This window comes from Lactuca sativa, chromosome 1, assembly GCF_002870075.4.
Source record: "Lactuca sativa cultivar Salinas chromosome 1, Lsat_Salinas_v11, whole genome shotgun sequence".
NCBI lineage: Eukaryota > Viridiplantae > Streptophyta > Magnoliopsida > Asterales > Asteraceae > Lactuca > Lactuca sativa.
Genome location: NC_056623.2, coordinates 87,485,552 through 87,506,594, shown reverse-complemented (window position 1 = coordinate 87,506,594; position 21,043 = coordinate 87,485,552). Strand labels below are relative to the sequence as shown.

Sequence of the window (21,043 nt, the reverse complement as noted above, 5' to 3'; positions counted from 1 at the left end):
CTACTTTTGGGTTTTTATTTTGCAAGACCTAGAAGTAGAACTCCTATTATTTGTAATATTGGTTTCTTCCAAAATTGCTTAACTAAAGTAAATAATTTGTCATTTTATAGCAAATAATGCAAGTCCTTCTCCCTCCCTTGTATTTATTGACAATACATGGTTCAACTTCAACAAATAACAAAACACAAATTTTGTTCATATGTTTATCTCCCTCCTCAATGGTATTGGTATACACCCTTCACAACATCTAACAATATCAATCAATATTACATCATACAATCAATCATACATTAACAAAAAAAAAAAAAAACATTTCCATCTTTACACATCCCAAATAAAACTTTCGGGCCAAATCATTTCTTTTTTCACGTGTGTTTTGGGCGTCATAGATTCCGGAAGGTTCTCACTCTCACTTCTTACCTTAAACTTCACCGGGAATTTACCTATAGCCACCACCATATGGTGGTGGTTGCCCATAACCACCACCACGACCCAAACCCATCATTGGGTTGTAAGTTCCAGATGCATATCCGGCAGTTGGAGGTTGCATCTGGAACTGACCCATGGGTGGGTTCGGGTACCCACCTGGACCTGGACCCATCATGGGGTTGGGTTGGGGTCTTAGTGCACCCATACCAGCCCGACCGATACCCGAACCGGAGCCCATGGCCTTACCCATGGCTACATTTGAAGTAGCCATTGGTGTTGTGTTGGTTTTCTCCATTCTCCTTTCCTTTCTATTTAAAGCTTCAAAGTCAACTCCAATGTCAGACAATGGGTTCGTTTTAGCTGCAAAAAAGATTTATTAATATTATATTTAATAATATAATTTTCTTTTTTTAAATAAAAGTTTATAAAACTTACATCCGGCTATATTGAGATTAACAAGGCCACGGTTTAATGTATCAGCCCAAACAGTGGATTTTGTTTCGAATTTTGCTGGTTGTTGAGGAACTAAAGCAAGAGCACCAGTTGAAGAATTCAAGGTTGTTGGCTGTGGCTGTGGCTGTTGATAGAAACTTGAAGGGTTTGACTGGGCGGCAGGTGTGGCGGTGACTGGCGGCACGGGTGGAAGTGGAGCTGAAGAGCCTTGTGGTTCATAACCACCGTAAAAGTTAGCCGGTTGACCATTAGAACCAGGAAAACCGGAGCTCATTTGACCTGGAAAACCACCATGAGTGGCGGTTTGACCACCATGGGACACGAATTGACCACCACCGTGAGGTTGACTTTCTAGTGGTTGACCCTGAAAAGGTCCAGATGGTGGCAGGAGACCCGCTAGAATATCGGTGTTTTGGTCAAAACTGCTTCCATATCCAAAGTTATTGACAGTGTTTGGTGTCGGGGCGGCAGGTTGTGGTGGTGGTGGTGGTTGACCGTTTTGACCAACAGTGGCAGCGGATGCTGACTGGGGAGGAGCTGAAAATCCAGCTGTAGAAGGAACAGCTCTAAAAGGACCATCACCAAATGGATCTTCAAATGCCTGCATAGAGAACACCATGGCTGAATAGAAGTATCCCAAGAGGGTAATTTAGTAATTTGGCTAATACCTGACTAGAAACAGTGGAGGTTGAAGATGGTGCCACAAATGTTTGACCAGAAGGAGGATTTGAGTTTGTGTCAGAAGTTTCATATGTAACAGGAACAATAGCCAATGAATTCAACGAGAACGGGTCCCCAAACAAATCCATGTCACCACCACCTGATACTGGCGGCGGCGGTGGCGGTGCTGCTGCCGCTGCTGTTGTTCATAAACAACCACACATTCAGATACAAAAAAATCACTACAAATATATTTTCAAAGTAAATTATTCACACCTTGAAAAGAGCCACGAGGATCAAACTCATCAAAACCGTTATTCTCCGTGTTCATGGTGGCTGCAGGTGGAGGTGGTGGTGGTGCAGCAGTTACTGGCGGTGGAGCAACAGTTTCACGAGTGGTGGTTACTGGCGGAGGTGAGGTTTTTGGGTCTCCATTAGCCACAGCATCTTCATAACTAGGAGGTACCCCTTCTGGTGATTTCTGAGATTGATCATCAGCTTTCACATTGCTTCCTCTGCAATAAAAACAAACACATCACCACAATGGGTCCCACATAAACAAAGAATATACATATATACATATAGATATATAGATATAGATACCTTGAAGAATAATGGGCTTCATCATCATAAGCACGTTGTTCCCTTTCTCTATCAGAGCTTCTACTTCTTCTGCCATAGTTTTCGGCATCAAAGCTTCTTCTACCTCTGTTATATTCATCATCACCCCATTCTCTTTCTCTTTCTCTTTCTCTCTCTCTTCCATATCCATTATTACTATTACTATTATCATCTCTGCTTCCATATCGACCTTCATATCTATCATCTTCATAGCCTCCTGCTCCTGGATATGATCCAGGTCTGTATTTTGCACTTCCAGATGTTTTGTGAAACCTGATTTGATTCCATTCTTTTTGTCACATTTCTTGTAAAAGAAAGATAATAAAAAGTTTCTACTTTTTTCATGTTTGGAAAGTTTTTGAGTTAATTAAATCTTTAAAGAACTCACTTGTCCCAGTTGGCAGCAGCTTTCTCTCTAACTTCCTGTAATTTTTCTTTATCATTGACTAAAGCCACAAGGCTTTGTGACTTCTTCCTTACATTGTTCCCTTGATCTCTTCCAGTGTGATCAATATATTGAAACTCAGACAATGTCTAAACATAGAAAAAAGATCATATAATTAATAATCATTAAAAAAATAAAAGTTTTTCCCATAATTTAAAAGATAAAGTAAAAGTTTACTCACTGTTATCTGGTAAGAATGTTCTTTAATCTCATCTATAACACGTTCTGATCCGTTTGCTACCAAGTATTCAAGAACAGTCAAACCCTGGTCAACACAAAAAAAAAAAATCACTATTAGACTAAAGGAAAAAATCATTTGGGTGTGATTTTTTACATATTGACTAAACTAACCTTGTACACATGGCGCCAGTTTTTTCCAGTGTCATTAACTCGCTTCCAGATTATAGACATTATCATCTGGTATTCATGACTGCATATGTGTAATGAAAGGTGTGAATCTTTTTGAGGCAAAAAGAATTTAATTTTTTGTTTTTTTTTAATGGAAAAAGGAAATGTATTGTACTAGTTTCTTGAAGCGAGTGCTATATCAGCAAGAAGAGATCCATGAGGACCCCATGTCTCATTACTAGTAGCATCAAGAACCTGGGAAAACATCAAAAAAACAAAGATTAAAATGTTAATAATGTGAGGTAAATGATTCAAAATGTATAAATTGAAAAGGGGAAAGAGAAAAATAGAAAGAAAGTTACCTTCTGTTCAATTGAAGGGACTTTAAGAACTTTCTTGTTGACTCCTCTTTTACTGCATGGAATCGATTACAAGATCAAGCATTATGAGAGTATAAAAATTTAATTACAATCTATTGGATTAGAAATTGAACTTACATGTCCCTGACAGTTTGATCAAAGGCCTTTTTCATTGTCCCCAAGAAGGATGCAAATACTCTTCAGCTGAAACAGGTTTAGGGTAAATCAGAAGAGAACTTATCAAAATTAAGGAGATTCAAAATAGTTTGCAAAAACGAGTTCATTTAGGAGAATTATAAAGCTCATACTCATGTTAATGTGTATCATTGACTAAGTAAATAGTATTATAAATTATGATTACAACAATTACTATGGGTAAGTTGACTGTTTTCCTAAAACCTTGGAGTAGGGTTCAAGGTATAAGAAGGTTTCCTTAAATTGTATGAAGCTTGAAAATGAAACAAGCAATCTAACGTGAAATTTTAAATCGAAACCATTGAAGTATACACCTATAGGGCTATAGCATAATGATTGATTATAGACTCCCAAACCGACACTCAATTTTCTGGAGAATTTTATCAAAACCCTGACGATGAACAACACAGCCAAAAGAAAATCGTTATACAGACTCTATTGGAGGGAAATGCCAAAGACGAAAACCCAATTCGGATGAATTGACTGGATAATTATAGATCAAATCATTCATCAAAAGAAATTGCAACATTCTCAATAGTATATGAGCTACCGACATCCAAAATATATGATCAGAATTACCCAATTTCCATAGAAATTCAAAGAAAAAAACAAGATCTAAAAGAAGTAGCGGATCAATCAATGGAAATGGAACAATCCTGATCCAAGCAAGTGAAATATATCAAACCTGGTCAAACAGAAGGCGGCAGATCTGAAGATAACGGTATCCGGGTGTTGTGAGTTGTCGGAGACGATGAGAACAGAGGATTATGGAGGTGAAGACGGAGAAAGAAAACAAAATTGGAATCGGATACGCAGGAATTCCCCACCGTTTGAGTTGAAAGTTGAAACTGATTGAAAAAATCAAAATCAACGATTGAGGATTGGGTAGTACTACTGTATCATGGCGTCTGTCAAAGCAACAATTTAGGGAGAGAGAGAGAGAGAGAGAGAGAGAGATGAAGAAATTATACGGAGAGATTTGTGGGATACAAGAAGTATTTTGATGAAGAATAGGAATAGTAAGTAGTCGCTTTTTTCTTTATACTTTTTAGGTGGCACGTACCAAGTCTTTCTTGTTCGATCCATGTGGTGTATATATTTATTTTTATGTCTAAATATAACCTTATTGCTTATTATTTTGTCATATTTGTATGATTCTAGATACTAAATATGTTAGCTCAACTATAAAATTTATTGAAATAATCAATTTATTTTAATATTTATTATTATTATTTTAAATATTACATAATCCCTAGTGTCTCTCACTCATATTATCATCAACTCAGTAAGCGAAAATTCATTTGTCTCTATTTATCGTTGGTGTGTTGATAACTTTTCCTTCTTATATGTGTCCCTAGTCCCTACCCTTCTCACCCACCGTCCTTTTTTTTCGATCAGTTTTCATTGAATCTGTGTCGAGTTGATATGAGCGGAGGGAGGAGGAGAGATTGTTTAAAGTTGGAAAAGAAAATGATGTTAATTCAGTATTAAAAAATTAATTTGTTTATGTAAATCAATTGTTTATGTCTAATGGATCATGCAATTAAATAATGATGTAAAAATCAAAATAGATTAAAGGAATTAGGTAATTGGGAAGTTAAACGGTCATACATCCCTTTAAGGTAAATGCTACTTTCATAATTTACCTATAATATGCAAAACGCGAGTAAACAATGAAAAAAAATGTGAAGGGGGAGAAGGGCAACATAAACAAAACAATAAACTTGAAATTTAAAAATGAGATATTAAGCAAACTAAACCATATAAATAATTTTAAAAAAATAATAATCATTTTTTTAATTTTTAAAAAATGATCACTTACTTCAAATGTCACATTCCGAATTTTATCTTCAAATTTCAGAGTTGTTTTTTAGTTTTTTTCCGAAGAAATCTTTTTATTTATATTCGAAATATCCATCAAGGTTCTAAATGGCGTGAGGCGTGGCGTGGCGGCAAGGTCAAACCTCAAGCTTAACATGTCATGGCGTTTTTCAAGGCGTGATGTAAGGCGGCGATTTTGTATTAATTTAAAATTATATTACCACATAAATATAAATTTATATTAAATATAACTACTTTTTAGAAGTGTTAGATCAATAACTAGTAAGAAAATTTTAACAAAAACCACAATACTTGTATCTCCGATTAGAAAAGACATAACAAAGAGCAAAAAACTGTGTCTCAAACGAAAAAACACGCGCCATGGAGCGTCATATCACGCCTTGTCACGCGCCACGCCTAACAGCAACGTTATGAGGCTTTTCGTAACGGCGGAGCCACGCCTCACGCCATGGCGCGCCTTTTAAAACACTGATATCCATTATGAAGAGTTTCATGTCATCGTTTTTCAATGAAATTTATGATTATATGTTCTAATATCGTGTATACTTCACATTTATTATTTTATTTAACTTTTTATTATATTTAAATAAACAAAATATCTTAAAAATATGGAATTGTTCAATTTCGGACTTGTTCTTGAAATTATTGAGTTTTTTTAGAACTTCAAAATTTCAGCCCATAATCCAAAAATCCACACTGTCAATCCGAAATATATATTCTTGTCGGAAAAAAAATGTTTTTTCTTAGTCTGGAATATCATTTCGGGCTATGTGATTATTTTTGTTAAAAGCAATTGTTTTTATTATTTTCTTCAAATATATATTAAATTGTGGTTAGAATATTACTTAATATCCCTTTAAAAAGAATGACAAAATTAAGAAGATAGATACTTAAAAAGGATGGCAAAATTAAGAAGATAAATAATTAACAAAAATCACAACAACTTAAAAAAATTTAGGACTTATATTACTCATTAGGCCGGTGGGTGAACCCTAAAGCGCGCATTGCGGTGCCTGATGTGGCGTCATAGTGTACGGTGCACACAACATCGACCCCTCCCCCCCCCCACACACACACAAGCTAATACGGTATGGCCACCGCACCACAAGCCCTTACCGCACTATTTTGTGACTGTTGCTCGCTTTGGACCGTTGGCAAACGGTTAAATTTCAATTTTTTTTGTTTTTTTCTTAATAATTCAACTACAAATTCAACCCATATCTAATATATATATATATATATATATATATATATATATATATATATATATATATATCACACACAACTCTCTCAATTTTACAACTTTTCAAACCTATTTTTTTTCAAAAATGAATCCAAACAATCCTTAATTTACCGCTCAGAGCAAATCGTATCCAAATGTTCCGTAACACTCGATTCCAAGTAGGGAATTATTTTCGATTTGTTTATGATCTCTTTTTGGGCACGACATGGAGAAGGAAGAAGGAGGAGGAAGGGAGCAAAGATCAAGCAAGCAAGTCCCCATTCTTCATCTTGGAACTCTTTTGGACCTTTGTAAGTGTCCAAGACTCGATTTTTATCATTCCAAGTTATTAGATCTTGAGTTTTGTCCCTTTAGTTTCTTGTTCTTGAATGATGGAATTGCTAGACCTCATAAAGTTTTACAACTTTATGAATCTCTGGGTCAAGATAAACTAGTAGTGACCTGGATCTAGATTATAATTAAGTTTTGATGTCATGCATAGAGATTAGGTCATAAATCCTCATTTTGACCTAATATGGGTTCAAGACATGCATTGGACATGTATGTCTATAAAGCACTAACCTTTGGGATGGTTTTCGTGTTAGAATCACTTCTGGAAAAGGATGAACTTTGGACTTTAAGGATTAGGTGATTATTGGTTAAGCCCTTGCATTATTAAGCTTTATGGGTTGGGTTTTGGACCTTTATGGGTAATCTCATTGGATAAAGTTGGAAACATTATCCTTCTAGATCATATTTTGGGCTAGATTTAAGTTTTGGAGCTCTTGGAGTCGAAGAAAACAATTGCATGTATTAAGCTGTTGAAACTCAGGCAACCACGGTGTGGTTGCAAGTCAACACGACGTGTTGGCTGAGAGTTTTCCCGACTGTTTGGATGCTGGAGGAACACGGTGTGGCCAAGGGAAACACAGCGTGTTGGGCCAACATGGATTGTTGACTTTGACTTTTGACGTTGACCAAGTTTGACCTAGGGGGTATTTGAGGTATTTTGAGTTGTATATGAGAATTGGTCACTATTTGATGAGTAGGTGATGGGTAGAGCTGATATTCGAAGTCGGAACCTATTCGGCTATTGTTTAGATTCAGAGGAGAGTCTCTTTACTGTATTATGGGTTGAAGGCACCAATGTCGGCCCATTGGATTATGTATTATTGGAAGACCAAGGGGTGGCCCTTGGCATTGTATGTAAGACCCAGAAGTGGCTCCTAGTAAATTTGTATGCAAGACCAGGGTTTGGACCCTAGCAGTTAAGTAGATTGTGAGTTGTAGATTGTATGCTTGTTGTCTTTGTGATGCTTGCATGGAAGACCTCGAGGTGGCTCTTGGCACTTGTCTGTAAGACCCAAGGTTTTGGATTCCGGCTTGACAAGGAAAAACCATGATATAGTTCATAACATAATGGCAAGACTATGGATGACACATAGCATTCTCTATTGTATGTATGGTATGTGGTATTTTGGGGAACTCACTAAGCTTTGTTCTTACAGGTTATTGTTTATGGTTTCAGGTACTTCCGGTTCGAAAGGGAAGGGCCCAACTTGATCTGAGCGCATACACCCATTTTTTTCGCAACTTTGTGATTTTGGGATTGTACTCTGATAACTGTTTTATTATGAAATACTTCTAAATGTTTGAGTAAAAGATAATTGGGTGTTTTGATTATATTTAAAATAAAAATTTTACCTTGAATGTTTGGGATGCTACATGTTCGACTGTTGGGTACGTCGGTTTAATGACCTCAACTTGATTCATCCATGGTTTCGCCTCGTCCCCAACAACTTTACTACCAATACTATTATTCGATGCAACCTCTTAGCCCACCTATCTTTCAAAAAATTTCATCACTTCCCGAATACATCCCTGATATTGAATTTGTCAAGGAAACACAACCCGATCCCGAACCGATAACCAAACTCGAACAGTTTACCGAAACCCAACCCAACATTGTTTGGGAAACACAAGCCGAACCATCCAACCCCAAATGACGTGGGAAAGGAAAAGCGTAGGTTTCGGGAAAAGTGACGGCGTCGACTCAACAATGGCAACTGGACGAAGATATGAACTTAACCGAATTATGGGTCCACATTTATGAGGATTCACAAACCGAAAATGAACAAAAAGATGAGCAGTTTTGGCGACGCATTATGGAGCGATTTCCTAGTGTCATGGCCTTACCGTATAAAACACCAATGCAATAGCAAGTTTCGAGAGATGAACAAATCGGTTACCAAATTCAACGACATTTACAACAACTTGCTTATTCAACGGAAATACGGGGAAAGCAATCAACAAATTTTCGAGATGGCGCTTAAAATATTTTTTGTTGATACTAAAAAGTCTTCCAAATTTATTGATGTTTGGAGATTTTTATCCGCGCCCCTTGAATAGGTAAAAGAGTATAGGGAAGAAGAAGAAGAAGGTGGTGAGAAAAGAACAAAAGTTTGAGTTACACTATTTCATCGGTTGCACATTTTGGGGTTGATTTGAACGACGTGGATGAACTCGAACTCAAAGAGGTAGTTCGACCGATGGAGCGGGATAGGGTGAAAAAGAAAGGGTCTTCACAGAATACATCGATTGTCAGAATAGGAGCTAATATTCAAAAGGTCGCTTCTATTTTCGAAATTTATAATTTGAATTTCGAAACTCATTTGAATTTTGAGAAAGAAAAGTTAGAGGAGAAAAAGAAAGCGCGATATGAGAAATAAAGAACGTGTGATGTGGATTTTTTAACAAAATCATTTGATCATCTCACCGGCAACGAGCTCGATATGGTTTTGAGGGCTAGAGCGGAAATTATGAAAAAATATTATAATTTTAGTCGTATTTTGTAATCATTTTATTTTGATCGTCGTGTTATCTATGTAGTCGTTTTATTTAACTTATCGTTTTATCATTGTAATTGTTTTAATTAAAGTAGTGATGTATTTTTCTTTTATTGATTTTATAAAATTACATTTTTATTAGATTACATCCAATTAAAAAAAAATTATATATATATATATATATATATATATATATATATATATATATATATATATAAAAGAGAGAGAGAGAGAGGTAGGTTCAAATGTTTCTCACATCTATTGTGTGCTAGAATGCACCAATAAAAATTGAATAAACATTAAATGTATATTAAATGATATCTAAACACAATAAATGTAAGGTGTAGTATGACACCCACTAAGTTTGTGAGATGGAGGGAAAAATGATGTAACCATCACGATGACATGAGACTACAATAATATGGTGAGTATGGTACAACACCGTATGACCTTAATTATAAGATTATGTTAATTTCTTTTTTACCTCTTCTCCACCTCAAACAATATTTTGTATCAAAGGAGGAAGGGCTAGAGATACAAAAGAAAATTTATGGAAAAAAATCTTATATAATACCATATTTCTTATTAATTTTATTATTTACTTATAAGATCCATGATATGAAATCAGAATTGTAGATTATAATTTTGTTGTTGTTTTCTTTATAAGAGAAAGTAATTATACCCAACTCTTTTATTTTTATTTATGTTGATAAAATATTAACCTAATATGACGAAAAAACTAGTAAATAATTAGTTGACATTGTAATTAAATTCAAAATCCATGAGTTTACACACATATTAGAAAACTCATGGCTCAAGCAAAGAGATGCAAAGAAATTTATATGAATAACTTCTCTTTATATTCATATATCTCATTTGCTTTTGTACGTTGGCATCAAACCTTTGTTTTTGTTCTTTGTTATGCTAAATGGATGAAATTACACATCAAACTCTTTATCTTTCTTTATATTAATAAAAATCATACTAATATGATAAAAAATAAATTTTATCTTGAACGTGATAAATAGATTTAAAATCTGTGAATTTATGTATTGCCTTTACCAACCTTTTTGGAGATTAGAAAAAAAAAACATATTTATAGCATAGACAATATTTATGAAAGATGCTCTTAACTAACTCATATATCTTATTTTTCTTCTATTAGTTGGGTGATGCGTTTGATCTTTGTTCGTTATTTGTTCTATATGTGGATGAAATTACACATGAACCTTTTTATTTTCCTTTATATTATCAAAAAGTTTTAATTAATCGGATAAAATTAAATGTTTTAGATATATAAATATAAATTTGGAGAGACTTGGATTAATAGATAGCTACAAGTTAAATAATTACCGCTATATATAATTAATTCTAATATATTTTGATTCAGTTTTCTTTTGTGAAGGAATATAAAGGTCCCATAAAGAAACAATGATCATGTCATCTATGTCACCTTTATATTCCATATGTTTTCTTTCTCATTTTATGTACTTTGAATGTTTCTTTCTTTATAATATTTTTCATGATTTGTTGAAAAAAAAAAAGTCTACTAATAATCATTGCATGTGACAAACCACCTAAAGGCGTCGTATCATATACTTTTTGGTGACCTTTATAATATTATTTAAAACACCATTCAATGAACATTTTAACTATTTTAATTACATAAAACATATTAGAGATGATATTGAAGCCACTATGTTAAAAGAAATCTCATTTTTTTAACAACTCAATTTCATTAAACACGTTAATAGGGAGCTAACATGAAAAAAACAATTACACGGAAATAATATTAATTGGGTTTTGAAGGCAAGAAACCTCAGTTTTCTACAATTTATCGATTATTCTTGACAAATCAATCAAACAAGTAATCAACAATGAAATAAAAATGGTTGTCCTGTTAGCTTAGTCTTCCTCTCATCAAGTTGTCATCACAGTATCTTCCAGTGTTGATCTCTTATGAAAAACATAATGAATCTACACCCTAATTGTATAGAACTTTTATAAATTTATTTATATTATGAAAGCACGAGTAGTCATGTATATAAAATTTATTTTACAAAAGTCCATAAGTGTTTATAATTTTTACAATATTTTGGTATTACAAACTGAATAAAAAACCATAGTTGAGCAGCATGATGCCTTAGACTTTTATTCTTTAAATATTATTTATTTTTCACATTAAACTCTTGCACCGTGAGATATATGGCATAAAAAAATATGTAAGACAAATATGTTTAGTGAGTTACTTGGGTTTTTGACACAATAATATTCATATTTTCATTTGTAAATTTATTTCTTTAATTTATATACATGCAATGTTATGCATGAAATGCATACAACAAACAATGTACTTACAGTTTACTTTGTTTATCTGTTTTGTCACACTAGAATGACATACCACTCTAGCGTGTTACTTGCCCAAGATCGGAAGAACAAATCAACCTATAATAGCAAAAAACATCTACTTTGCGAAGGAGGTACCATCCTGATAGAGTCTTAATCCCCTATCTGGAATTTCTATCCGGACCTATACTCAACTTTTATGCAGTCACATTCAATGTATAAATGCGCACCACTCTTCTTTTGACTTCTCAAACACACAAATGCCATGGATGCATTTTTATATAAGTTTTTATATAAAAGTTATAATTGTTTTTCCATATTCATTTTTTTATAACAATTATAATAAAAAATCTATTAAATCATGTATTATATATCAAATACTCATATAAACTTGAAATTTTATTTTTATGCAAATACAGTTGTTATATATCCCAAATGGAAAAAAAAGTTGTCAAGTACTCACCTGAATAGTTAGAATTACTAACTATTATTTCTTTGAACTCGTGACCTCGGTTATTGTATTTTCTCTATAAATAAACATATTCACAACGTTAATATTTTATTCCCGGTTTAAGCCTTTAGCTTCTAATTTTATACTAATGATACCATTTATATATAATTTAGTGTCATTGGTACATTCATAATACTTTTCCAAGATTCCTATAAACATGCGTACTATAAAAATTTATTATCAATTGTCGTGCTAAATTTGACGTTTTGTGTCAAATCGCAAAATGATATATGATGGACTATATTTATAAATTCCTCCATTAACTTGAATTATATTAACCCATAGAATTAACCCTAGAAAGTCACTATAATGATATAATGAAGAAGAAAATAATAAGTAAGATTACCTAATAGTATAGTCGTTGGTGCGAAAACCCTGCTACAGTCACCTGGATTAGACTCTGTATTTTAAGCGTGTACGTATATTATTCATGTGTGTTATATACACACACGAGTGTATGGTATGTAGTTTTGCTGTGAAAGAGATTATATTTGTCTTGAGGAAATGGCTTTTCACCAAATTATTGAAATGTAAGATATATATTATCATTAGCAATTCATGGATAAAATTATGTTGCTATGGTTCCATTCAGTTTTACACGTATTATATCATTGATTGATGTAGGCCCTATATACCCTTCTCAAAGGAAATCGAGTTGGGAATCCAACGCCGCCGCCGGTTACTGTTCATGCGCCAGAGTTACTGTTCACGCACCGGTGACGTGACCGGAGTTTCGGCGGTGACCATTTTGTCTTCTTTCTGATTTTTTGTCAACTTCAAACGTACGTAACTTTTTCATCCGAACTCTGTTTTGCCCGATTCTTTTTGCGTTATTTAGCATGTCATGAGCTCTTTAAAATGATATATTTTTGCTCAATTTGGATGCCTGGAATTCAGTATTCCAATCCTTCCAAGTTGACATATTAACTAATGTTATTATTTTCTAAAAATAACAATTTTACTCCCCATTATTTCGACAATGTTTCTGGCCATTCGGAACTATTCTTTAGCTATTGTAGATGAATGTAAACTTTTAAAATCCATCATCCCATAACCGGTTTTGTTTTAAACTCAGTTTTAGTTATCGACATTTTCTTAACAAATTTAAATTTTTATCTTCTCTCGTTCGTATCTTCTTCATACGATCTAATCTAATTGGTTCTTGTTTCTATCTTTTCTTCTTCGTCTTAACTTCATGTTGAGTTCAAGTATCGTTTTAATTAATCATATATCGTTAGTTATTTAGCCCGAAACATTAGCATTTTACAATTTACATTTTATATTTAGAAATATTCTAAGTATTCATTTTTACCATATTTTTCTTGAAACTTTGAGTACTAATGTTTCCTTACTACAACCTTGGTTTTGGCCAAATTTTTTTGTGTTACTTGGTAATCCCATCTTTACATTACAACTTACAAACCATAACCGATAATCATGTCCGTCATTTTATACGGTTCCAAAGTAGGGAACCTTGCCTTTTTTTATTGAATTTTTCATATTTCATATATTTTTACATTGTAGTTTACTTTTCGATTATACCGAGTTTCATACGTAACCTGATTCAAATTTTATTATACATTCATTTCTACATACTTTTCACGTGTATAAATTTTATATTCACTATTTGATTTTATATGCTAATTTTTATAATCCTAAATATTCGCACGATTTTTTGGATGTTACAATGATTTTGTCATCGAACTCCAAATCATAACAACAATATCAACACAACGAGATATAGCATTCAAAAACTTTATCACCACTTCACACTCCATATAAAGATGATCTAAATTTTCAAAATGATAAGAACACCACACCCACAAAAACTGATGACACATCCACTCCTCTCTTAATGTGACATCCCTAATTTTTACGAACATTTTTAAAACTTTTTATTCATACTTATTAAAAATCAGAGTTCATTTATTAATTCGGAATTTCGTCCCATAAAAAGTATATCCGATGAAACGTTTTTCATTAATTTATAAAAGTGTGGGTTGTCCCATAAAGAGTTTGATGAGATTCTTGTGGATCAATGTCACCAATTTTCTCTACATCATTTACTAAAACAATGATCTTATTATTACATATTCTAGCAAAACCACCCATCAGAGCCATCATTAGCCATTGGTAGGATATTGAGAAGTATTTCCTTAAGAATACATATGAGATATACACGAAGGATAAAACCCTGACATTCGTCCTTAGTTTGAAAGCACATATTATGCATAGTCATTTGCCACTGATCCGAGAGTATGGATTAAACATTGTCATTCGTTCTTGATCCGAGAGTATAGATCTTATATAATCAATCATTCTTGATCTCAGAGTATGGATTAGATATTGTAACGCCCGTGTTTCTAGGCTAGGCATTAATATTGACATAATGGTCTAGGTTAACCTTTGTAACTCATTTAGAAGAAATGAAAAGGAATTATGTGAATTTTATGTGAATTATGTGTTTTATGCTTAATTATTAGGGTTTAATTAATTAAAAATAAAAATAAGCGTCAAAATTAAAGTGTGAGATAAGCCCGATATCTTTACATAAAGTTGTAGTGGTCGAAACAAGGATTTCGGGGATATAAAGAATACCAAAATCCGAGTTATAACGAAGAAGTTATGACCTATTGAAGTTTCGCGACAAAACCGACACGGTGCTGAATGTCGTAAAAAGTGAGTTTTTGATAAACTACTTTTTAGCCTTAGTAATCTAAACGAAAGTCGTAGTGTTCGTTAAACCGAGAAGTTCGATAAAAAGAACGCCCAAATCTGACTTCGTATGAGGAAGTTATGATTTTTCGAAGTTTCAGCGTAGCAGTAGACAGCTAAAAACTCGAATTTTAGATCGAGCGATTTTTAGCCGACACAATCTAAACGAGAACTGAAGGTCTCGTTATTAGGAGCACAACGGTAAAAAGTCTGACGAAAACGGACGTCGGATGAAGAAGTTATGAATTTTTAACGGATTTCCTGTCCCGGTCTGTTAAAAATAATAATATAAAATTTAAAGTCAAAATTAGCCGACGAAGTCTAAACGGAAGTTGTAGATCGTAATTTTAGCTACGCGTGCATATAAAGAACGTCAAAAACGGAGCTCGTATGCGAAAGATATGGATTTTAGAAGTTTTGGCACGAAAACCGAGAAATTTCGCATAGTCACAATTGCCACGTCACCCTCGCTTAGAAAGTGACACGTGTCCTGCTGAGTCACCTGGCTGCTGAGTCATTAGGCTACTGAGTCACCGAGGCTGCTGAGTCATGCGAGCCACGTGCCCTCTTCTGATTCGACCGAGGAGGAGGCCCAATCCGAAGCAGCCAGCTCCCCAGCCGAAGCTTCGCCTAGCTGCCGCGTGTGTCCGAGCCTCGCACCTAACTCCGAACCTCGCATGTGCGCCAGTAAGCTGCGGTCCAATCGGAAGCTGCCAGCGAGCCCTCGCATGCGCAGACCATGTGCGAGCCATGTCCGAGCCATCCCCCTCTGCGAGCTTCGGATCTGCGACGCGTGCCTCCCTCCTGACCATCCGATCAGAAGCCTCGCCCCTATAAATAGAAGGGTGCGAGACCTCCCGGGTATTTTTGGAATTTTGCCATATTTAGCCCCTAAACCCATATTTTCTTCATCTTAACATCCCGCAAAGCCCCGGTATCAATTGTAAAGCCCGGAATACCCCACGAAGTGCCCGAGAAGCCCGGAAAATTTATCTTTTCGGTTTCGAAGCCCGACTTTTGCAGAGCCCGGTTTCTTAATAAAACTCCCGGTTTTATTAGAAACGATCGTTTTAGGAAACGAATTGCTGCCCGATTTTCACCAAAATAGGTGAGTGTGTAGTTACTTTCAATTTACACATAGATATGAAGTATTTACCTTGAAATACGTGTTATGTGTAAATATATTAATTGTTTGACTGAGGTGACTGTTGAATTGATGTTTTATACAAGTTTTAAACTGTATATGCTTTTTTTATCTACAAAATATGTTGGGTAGAACATGGGTAGATGAAATAGTGGGTATGATGAAAGGTGAGTTGGATAAAGGAGATGATCAATAATATTGATCATGAGTTGAGGGTGAGTGGTGAAAATTTGAGAGAATCACTTACCCAAATTGTTGGCCCCCGTCATTCAGCAGAGTATGGATGACAACCATGGACTATTCTAGACAGTCTATGGAACACTAGTAGGCCCGCAACCTGTAGGTGTAATGAACTATATGTTCATTTGCTGTACTCTAAAACCCATTGACATGTATTGCAGGAGAGAACACCTGTAAATAATACTGTCGATAAATGAGAGCTATGGACTTAGCACATGTTGAATAAACTTTGGCAGCTATGGAATTAGTGCCCGTTGTATAAACCCGGTCACGAGGTGACTTTGTGTCTATTCCTTAGGATGAATCCTTAGGAAGGAGTGATAGTTGATTCTTAGGGTAAACCCTTAAGAAATAAATAAAATAATGGGGTTTGGGGTAGTTAGGTTGATTGATTGATGTATAAACATAATAAATTTATGTATTGTGGGTTGAAAACCCTATATGCTCACCAGGCTTCCAAGCCTGACCCACTCAGTTGTTTATATTACAGGTAGAGGACCCCGAGCATAGTCGGATGATGATGATGAGTGAATTTTGGATTATAGGCCAATAGTTACAAATAATTGTCGTAAGGCTTATAATGTCTTGTTTATGCTTTTGATCTGTATTGGAACATGACATCCCGAGGTTTTGATATAAAAAGAAATGATATATTTCTTAAAGAAAGGTTTTGACAAACTTTTATCATATTTTGTTTTGGGGACCAACTCCGCAACATCTTTTATAAAGATTTCTCTGATTTGATTTTTAAAAAAGCATAAATTAAATCGGTCTTTTCTGGCCGAGAAATTTGGGGATGTCACAGATATAGTCTCTCAATCCTAATCCGGGAGCATAGATTAGGTAAAGTCATTCATTTATGAATCCAAGAGTATGGATTATGTCGTTGTATAATTATAAAATGTGAGGATCGACGGGGTAGGGTAGATTGCTTAGACGAGGGGTATTAGTATATTTCAAGTTTATATATATATATATATATATATATATATATATATATATATATATATATATATATATATATATAAACATGTGAGATTGAAATCCCTATGTACTCAACAGGTTTCCAACCTGACCCACTCAGCTTATTTGTATCACACATAACAGTATGAAGTTATCTGAGTAATGATATGAGTGCATGCTAAGAAATTTAAGGAGTTTGTAGGCTTCTAGTGTATATACTATAAGGTTTTCAATATTTCGTTTATGCTTATGTTTCTGTATTGACGATAACATCACGGGTTTTATAAATAAAATATATTTCTTGGAAATGCTTTAATACTATTATTATCATGTTTTTGGGACAAATTCCGCAAAATCAATCTTTCTACGAGAATACTCTGATTTAATAAGCATAAACAAATCAGTCCTTTTTAGCCATAAAAATAAGGATGTTACACCTAACTACCTAACGTAGGTCTGTTCGGAAACCGATTTAAAAACAATTGTCACACAAGGATATTTAAGTGTTGTTTGTTTTTTAAGAGGTAAAATGTACGGTCTGCGTATCATATCTAGAGACATCTACATAAAAAATGGATCATACGTATTCAGTCTGCAAGAAGAAGATTGTTCGTTTTTATAGTCTGTATGCTACTAAAATAAATTCAAATTTAAATAAACTGGTTTTCTAAACTTAAAACACTACAAGAAAAAGGGGTATCAAAGACTGACATAATCAGTCTCCGATGGTCAATAATCAGTCTTTAATGATAATCAGGGACTGATTTAGCTAGTCCCCAGCTAGTCCCCGAGACCTAGTCCTAGATAGTTGATTTTTTATGTATATGGGACTGAAAATCAGTCATTAATTCATCAAAGTATCATCTGGGACTGAAAATCAGTCATTAATTCATCAAAGTATCAAAGACATAAAATCAATCTTTAATAATATGTTACTCAGTCTCTAATTTATTTTCTTCAAATCCCCGATTTGATGTTATATCATTCCCTAATGTTATCTTTTAGGGACTGAATATCAGCCTTTTATAATTTATTAGTTAGTCTCCAATATTTTTCATTGAAATCTCTATCTTGTGTCGTATCTGTCTCTTATACTATCTTTCAAAGACTAAATATTAGTCTTAGATGCTCTTAAGTATAGTCTTAAATTACAAAATTAGCTCTAATTTTTTTATAAACTTAAATGAATTATAAAAGAATAAAAAAACTATTGAAATAATCAGTTCAAAAAACAAAAGCATTACTTAAATTAAAACTTAAATGATCTTACAATAATATTCTCAATATTAATAACAAAAATATCTTCCAAAAGACTTAATAAGTCTAAACATTATGCTAGTAATTACATAAAACACTAAACTATCAAACTAAATACTAGTTCATGAAGAAACACATAAGTTGACGTGAAGATTTCATTTGCATAATTGCTCATCTTGTTTATCCAACTTATGAACAATTGCCTATAAAATGACCACAATAAATCACATAAAAATATGTAAGAATGTCATTAATAATCACACCACATTAAAGAACAATGACAAAAATAACCATGCAACTTTCAAACTAATTAGGCACAAATTAATGTAAAATATATAAAATATTGAAGTAGATAGATATATTACCTTCCAAAATTATAACAAAATCTCCATGTTTGCTCAAACTTATAGTACCTCTTCCAAACCTACAATACAATCAACTAATGATAAACATGTGTAACAACACAAAGAAAACCAACATAAAAGTAACAATCCAAATTACCTTATTGTAATAAACTCGTGATGAACAAGCTAGTAGTGTATCATTTGATTCATTTCCAAATGAATCCATATATAGTATTTGTGCATTTAAAAATAAAAGAAGCACAATGTTAAAAGAAACAACTTGTGAAACCATGGAATGAAAATACTCTTCAAGATACTATGAAACAAAATGAGAATGCTTTTGTTCATAGTCAAGAAAATGGAATTGTTCATTTGAGAGTTTTTTTTTATAACTTAGACAATAAGAGCAATTTATGTATTAAAAATGGTCTATGTAGTACATATATTTCATCCATTATGGAAAGTGGTTATCATTACAGTAAAATAAGTTGGACAAATTTCCCACACATTGGACTTATTTTCCCCTGCACAGTCAAGTTGTCATGCAATATTGGTGTTAAGGTGACTTGGTCAAAAAGCTTCACCCCATATCACTATTTCATCCCCAATCATTTTTTCTTGTTATTAATTGAATAGATTAAATTACATATGAAAATAAAAAAGAAATTTCATGAGTGACAGTTAAAAAAAAAACTGACCTTTGTAGTAACATTGAATATGCTGGGGGCACAAAGATTAGGTGGATAGACAATGAGATCTCTAGCCACAATCAAAGCTCATAAGTGACTTGAATTATCCTTTGAATAGCTGATTGGAGCATCCTGAGAATTATTAGGACAAATATACATCTCATTTATGGTTGAAAGAGAAAAATATGGGATAACAAATGTTGGTTATCGTTTTTACCTTCCATCTATCCAATGATAATAAATAAATACATGGTCCCTAATATTATTAGGTAGAAACAAGTTTCTCCTATGCATTCATTACTAAAGACTCAGTAATAGAAGAGTATTTAGATTCCATGCATTACAAAGAATTGTTCATAAAAGGTTAGTCTGATGACTACAAATTTCAACAAAGGAAACATTTTTGATATTGTTAATGAAGTGATATACACATATACTTTGTGTTATACCTAAAAGATACAATCTTCTTTCCAGAGATACTATTTATATTTGTTTTCTTAGTCCTTTAAATTCATTATAACACAAGCTGGTTTGAGTAAAACATATCTCAATATTTAAGTTGTTGCTGAAGCATCAATATATCCGACTTTAAAACTCTTTTATAAATTCTAAAATTAATCAGTGAAGAGAAGCGACTAAAGGAGAGTATCTGATGGTAGATGCTAAACTATTATGAAGTAAGAAATGAAATCGTTAAGAAACAGTCAAACCACAAAACAAAAAAGACAAGCGATGAACAGATATTATCTGATAGTATATGCTAAACTACTGTGAATTAAGAAATCAAATCGTTCTAAACAAACAGTCCCCAAAACATAAAATTCGTCATATGACTACTACAGGCAAAAATCAATATAATAGAAAATGACATAGACGAAGAGAAACTTACAGTTACACAGAGGAGGGCATACGATATAGGGTTATGCAGGGTGGAAGAGGGTGAAGCAGGGGAACAGGGCCGAACGGAGAGAGACGACTAGGGAAAAGAGATGGAGCGGCGAAGCAAGGCGGACGATCTAGGTTAGAGTTATTGAGCGTCGAAGCATGTGTGTAGGGAACAGGGAACCACAATGACTCGTTCCTACTTTTGAATTGATGAATTTATGAAGCGGGATTTTATGATATGCTTTTTCATTTTCCCGCTAGGTAAGAAAGAGAGGCGGTTCTAAAAAATCTTTTCAAGTTTTACATTTCGGGGTTTTTAAATATTTGAGGAATTGTTTTTTCTATGAAATAAGGTTTTTTAAATATTTTAATTTATTATAATTAGTTAAAATAAAATTTTAAGTAAATATGATATTTTGAATGTTTATAAAAGATATAGATGATAATATGATCTCAGATTTATTAGAGGGTATACTAGACAATTATGATCTCAGATTTATTAGAGGGTATACTAGACAATTGAGAAAAA

The 21,043-nt window shown here is 33.6% G+C and overlaps 1 protein-coding gene and 1 long non-coding RNA gene across 3 annotated transcripts; both read right to left on the bottom strand.

Annotated features, from left to right (window-relative positions):
- Positions 1-114: 114 nt before the first annotated feature.
- Positions 115-4,532, bottom strand: LOC111897008 (clathrin interactor EPSIN 2). The gene is made up of 12 exons (XM_023892984.3): positions 4,196-4,532; positions 3,454-3,519; positions 3,319-3,370; positions 3,132-3,211; positions 2,960-3,038; positions 2,790-2,873; positions 2,552-2,697; positions 2,146-2,436; positions 1,819-2,057; positions 1,551-1,741; positions 865-1,483; positions 115-789 (listed from the first exon to the last, which is right to left on the bottom strand). The coding sequence occupies exons 2-12, from the start codon at positions 3,486-3,488 to the stop codon at positions 440-442; spliced, it is 2,166 nt and encodes a 721-aa protein (XP_023748752.1). The 5' UTR covers positions 3,489-3,519; positions 4,196-4,532; the 3' UTR covers positions 115-439.
- A 14,034-nt stretch (positions 4,533-18,566) lies between these two features.
- Positions 18,567-20,759, bottom strand: LOC128126952 (uncharacterized). 2 transcript variants are annotated; one of them, XR_008224933.1, is made up of 4 exons: positions 20,519-20,759; positions 19,098-19,761; positions 18,962-19,020; positions 18,567-18,799 (listed from the first exon to the last, which is right to left on the bottom strand). It is a non-coding gene; the product is annotated as an uncharacterized LOC128126952 (long non-coding RNA). The 2 variants fall into 2 exon arrangements; XR_008224937.1 differs by having other exon boundaries at positions 19,639-19,761; positions 20,519-20,740.
- Between the last annotated feature and the right edge of the window lie 284 nt (positions 20,760-21,043).

Excerpts from the sequence above, each read along its gene's own strand:
- LOC111897008 (XM_023892984.3), bottom strand. The coding sequence starts at position 3,488 with ATGAAAAAGGCCTTTGATCAAACTGTCAGGGACAT. Across the intron at positions 3,371-3,453 it reads GATCAAACTGTCAGGGACAT|TAAAAGAGGAGTCAACAAGA; the intron begins GTAAGTTCAATT and ends GATTCCATGCAG. Across the intron at positions 790-864 it reads TAATCTCAATATAGCCGGAT|CTAAAACGAACCCATTGTCT; the intron begins GTAAGTTTTATA and ends TCTTTTTTGCAG.